Source organism: Odontesthes bonariensis, chromosome 19 (assembly GCF_027942865.1).
Source record: "Odontesthes bonariensis isolate fOdoBon6 chromosome 19, fOdoBon6.hap1, whole genome shotgun sequence".
Lineage (NCBI taxonomy): Eukaryota > Metazoa > Chordata > Actinopteri > Atheriniformes > Atherinopsidae > Odontesthes > Odontesthes bonariensis.
In genome coordinates, this window is record NC_134524.1 from 1851919 (window position 1) to 1855837 (window position 3919).

Sequence of the window (3919 nt, forward strand, 5' to 3'; positions counted from 1 at the left end):
GAGCAGAGGATAGAGGATGGCACCTCATAGAGCAGAGGACAGAGGATGGCACCACATAGAGCAGAGGATAGAGGATTGCAACACATAGAGCAGAGGATAGAGGATGGCACCTCATAGAGCAGAGGATAGAGGATGGCACCACATAGAGCAGAGGATAGAGGATGGCACCGCATAGAGCAGAGGATAGAGGATGGCACCGCATAGAGCAGAGGATAGAGGATGGCATATCATAGAGCAGAGGATAGAGGATGGCACCACATAGAGCAGAGGATAGAGGATTGCACCACATAGAGCAGAGGATAGAGGATAGAGGATGGCACCTCATAGAGCAGAGGATAGAGGATGGCACCACATAGAGCAGAGGATAGAGGATGGCACCACATAGAGCAGAGGATAGAGGATTGCACCACATAGAGCAGAGGATAGAGGATAGAGGATGGCACCTCATAGAGCAGAGGATAGAGGATGGCACCACATAGAGCAGAGGATAGAGGATTGCACCACATAGAGCAGAGGATAGAGGATTGCACCACATAGAGCAGAGGATAGAGGATAGAGGATGGCACCTCATAGAGCAGAGGATAGAGGATGGCACCACATAGAGCAGAGGATAGAGGATGGCACCTCATAGAGCAGAGGATAGAGGATGGCACCACATAGAGCAGAGGATAGAGGATGGCAGCATTCGATAGTGATTGGAAGCCAACGTTATAAAGAGAAATGGCTGAAATCTTTGTTTTAATGTGTGAGCCCCGTGGTGAAGCATGAAACCAGAAAAGGTGTCTTTTCACAATAAACAGGAAACCGGCTGCAGCAGAGTTCTGTGCTCACATAAAGACACCTTCACCACAAACAGGAGAGGCCGGAGGCGCATCTCAAAGGTTCAGTTACTGCGAGGTGTTGAGAGCAGAGTAAGAGCAGAAAAGCTGCGTCTCACCTTCAGCCGTCCTGTTAACGCATCGGCTCACCAGGACGAGCAGCCCGACCAGCAGCAGCACGCCACACATGGAGGGAACAGACAGCCACATGGAGCGGTGGGAGGTGGGCGGTGATGAAGAGGGGGCGGCGGTTGGTGCTGAAATGAATCAAAACCAGGAGATTCACCGTCTGCTCGTGGTCTTTTAGAGTTTCTTCACAACTGTTTCACGTGTTTTTTTAGCTCAACATGTGTCGTTCTCGGGGTGTGTGGGTCTCTTATTGTGGATTTGGGTCTTTTTGGGACCAGTTTACGTTTCTTTCTGGTCATTTCATGTCCCTTTGTGATCAAAGCGTCCTGTGATGTTGGTGATCAGGTCCTGATCAGATCATAAACACCTCCATGAACATAATCATGACCTGTTTCCTGCTGACAGACGCACTCTGACAGCAGATAAAACATCACGTTCTCAGTTGTGCACTCACCTGAGTAACCCTCACCTCTGACAAACAGCCGGCTGGATGGAGACTCTCCATGACCGCTGATGTTACACCTGTAGAGGCCTTCATCAGACCTGTTAACATGGTGGAGGGTCATGTGACCTGTAGGCTCAGTCCTGATGAGGGAGCCATCTTTATAGAAAGCAGCTGGGGGGTTGGAGGGAGGGGTCTTTGTTCGACAGCTCAGAGTGACGTCACCTCCCTCCATCACAGGGAGGACAGGACTCTGCAGGATCACTGATCCACCTCAACACAGAGACAAACTACAGCATTTCATCCATTTCCACACAGCTTCATCAGCACTAACTCCACAGTCTGATCTTACCAGAGACAGTGAGGCTGATGCTGTTACTGGCTGCTCCCTCTCCGGACTCACACCAGTAAACTCCACTGTCCAGAGTGTTTAGTATACCGATGTTACAGAAGGAACCAGTCAGTTTCCCCCATCCTGATCCACACTGAGTCCTGGTTTCTCTGCTTGTGTTCCTCCTCAGAGTCCATCCAGCAGAGCTGTGGTCCTCCTCACAGCTCAGAGACACAGAGTCTCTAACAAAGAACTGAGAGCTGCTGGGACTCACAGTCAGACCAGCTGCGAGGGTTCAGATTTTCTTAAATAACTTTGTCATAAATATGTAGAGTTTGATCCAGAAGGACCCACACTCTGAAACATTTGGGAGAAGCTGCAGACAGACTGGGACGGTGGAACAGTTACTAACCTTGGTTTGTGGTGCAGCTGAGCAGCGAGGTCAGAGCTGAAAGACACGAGGTTCAGTTTAACTCTGGTTAAAGCAAGGTTTGAGCACCAGGACCAAGATGAACCAGTCTATCTGTCTCCGCTTAGTTTGCGATTTTTCTTTCTAAGTTGAGTTTACTTTTTAAAAACAATCAGGACCTTGTCTTTACTTTGGATTACAGCCCTCATTTGGATTTTTATACCCATCAAAGCTAGACAAACCGGGAAAAAAACCCCATTCTGGATTTCTGCCCTCGTTTGGATTGTTTACATCAACAAAGTTCGACTAACTTGAGAGTAACTCTTCCGCCGCTTCCACAAACCGTGTTCTGGCGTCTGCTCCATGGTCTGGTTTGTCCTGCTGAGTCTGTCTGTTTTCCTTCCTTGGGGCCCCTGCACTGGGCTTGCTAACGGGAAAGTGGGCTATCGATTGACTGGCTACTGGCTAGCGGGCTGGCGGCTGGCTGGCGGCTACCTTATGGTGCTGGTGCTGCTGGCTGTCCGGGTCGCCCTGCCAGCGTTGTTGGACCATTGGCAGTTGGGCCACCGGCTGACTGGCTACTAGCTAGCGGGTCTGTTGGCTGGCGGCTAAGTGGCACTAACCCTGTCTTGCCAGCAGTTAGCGAGGGTAGGAGGAATTCATCCTTGTTTGGCAGGGCTTTCAGTTATTCCTCCTCAGATCTCCACAAACTCAACTCCGCAATCACTCCTGGACTTAACATCCCCGTTGTAAATAAACTCGGACTTTTGCATCGCACCCGTTATGCCCACCGTAGTACACGCAGAAACTTTGGCTGTGTTCAAAACCGCATACTTCCATACTTGCTTTCGGCATCGATCAGACAATATGCAGAGCGTTTACCCACAATGCATTTCGCTCCTGCCCGAGCTGAAATCAGCCGGCCTGAAGCTGATTTCTCTTAAGCTCTAAACTCTGTAAACTTTAGCAACATTTGAAACATTTTCAGGTGAGAAAGTAGTCGTTTAGATCCCCAACGTGTTGAAAACCTGACAAAATACCGGCTGTTTACAATTTTGTTCCCACAAATTCGGCGCTGCTAAAGCTAGCCGCAGTGAGCAACGCACTTCCTGTTATTTTCACAAAATAAAATACCCGTTGCCTTTTATCATAGGGAAAGCCATTACCATACAATTGGTGCTTTTGTTTTGAAAACAGGAAGTGAACCTACCCTCGTTGTAGCTAGCTTGAAACTGCCGTTTTGACAGGAAATGACGATCGGCGACGTCACGTTACGTTGCATCTTGGGTAGTTTGAGTATGAGTAGTGACCTCATGATGCATACCCAACATTTAGGAGAATCTAGTATGCAGCAAGACGATGATGACGTCTATGCGCGACACCGAAGCTTGTAGAGTGTTAATCCAACATGGCAGCGGACACAACGTTACCGTTCGATGCAGCCTTAGAAAGTGTTTTAAGTAGCTTAGAACGCAAGTTTACTTTTAAAGAAGAGCAACGTTTGGCGTTGAAAGATTTCATTGCCAAGAAGGATGTATTTCCTCGTCGAATTTCTGTCGCTCTACATACGTCATCTGGTATAAGTGATACAATTGGCTATGAATCACGCGCAAAGCAGCATGGGAAGAACCAGACGCCATTTGATAGACATTCGTAGCGCCCAATAAACGGCTCTAGGCATTCGTAAACCACGCCTCAAATACGAGAAAATGCACACCTAGTTCCCAGACCACCATCTCATCCAGATGTGGACGCGTCAGCCAGGCTAACACTCTGCACAACCCCAGGGA

General features: G+C 48.8%; 1 protein-coding gene across 1 annotated transcript; it reads right to left on the reverse strand.

Moving 5' to 3' along the window:
- Nucleotides 1–887: 887 nt before the first annotated feature.
- On the reverse strand, nt 888–3137 carry LOC142369448 (Fc receptor-like protein 5). The gene is made up of 5 exons (XM_075451807.1): nt 2473–3137; nt 2133–2168; nt 1742–2005; nt 1402–1662; nt 888–1075 (listed from the first exon to the last, which is right to left on the reverse strand). The coding sequence occupies exons 1-5, from the start codon at nt 2492–2494 to the stop codon at nt 888–890; spliced, it is 771 nt and encodes a 256-aa protein (XP_075307922.1). The 5' UTR covers nt 2495–3137.
- Between the last annotated feature and the right edge of the window lie 782 nt (nt 3138–3919).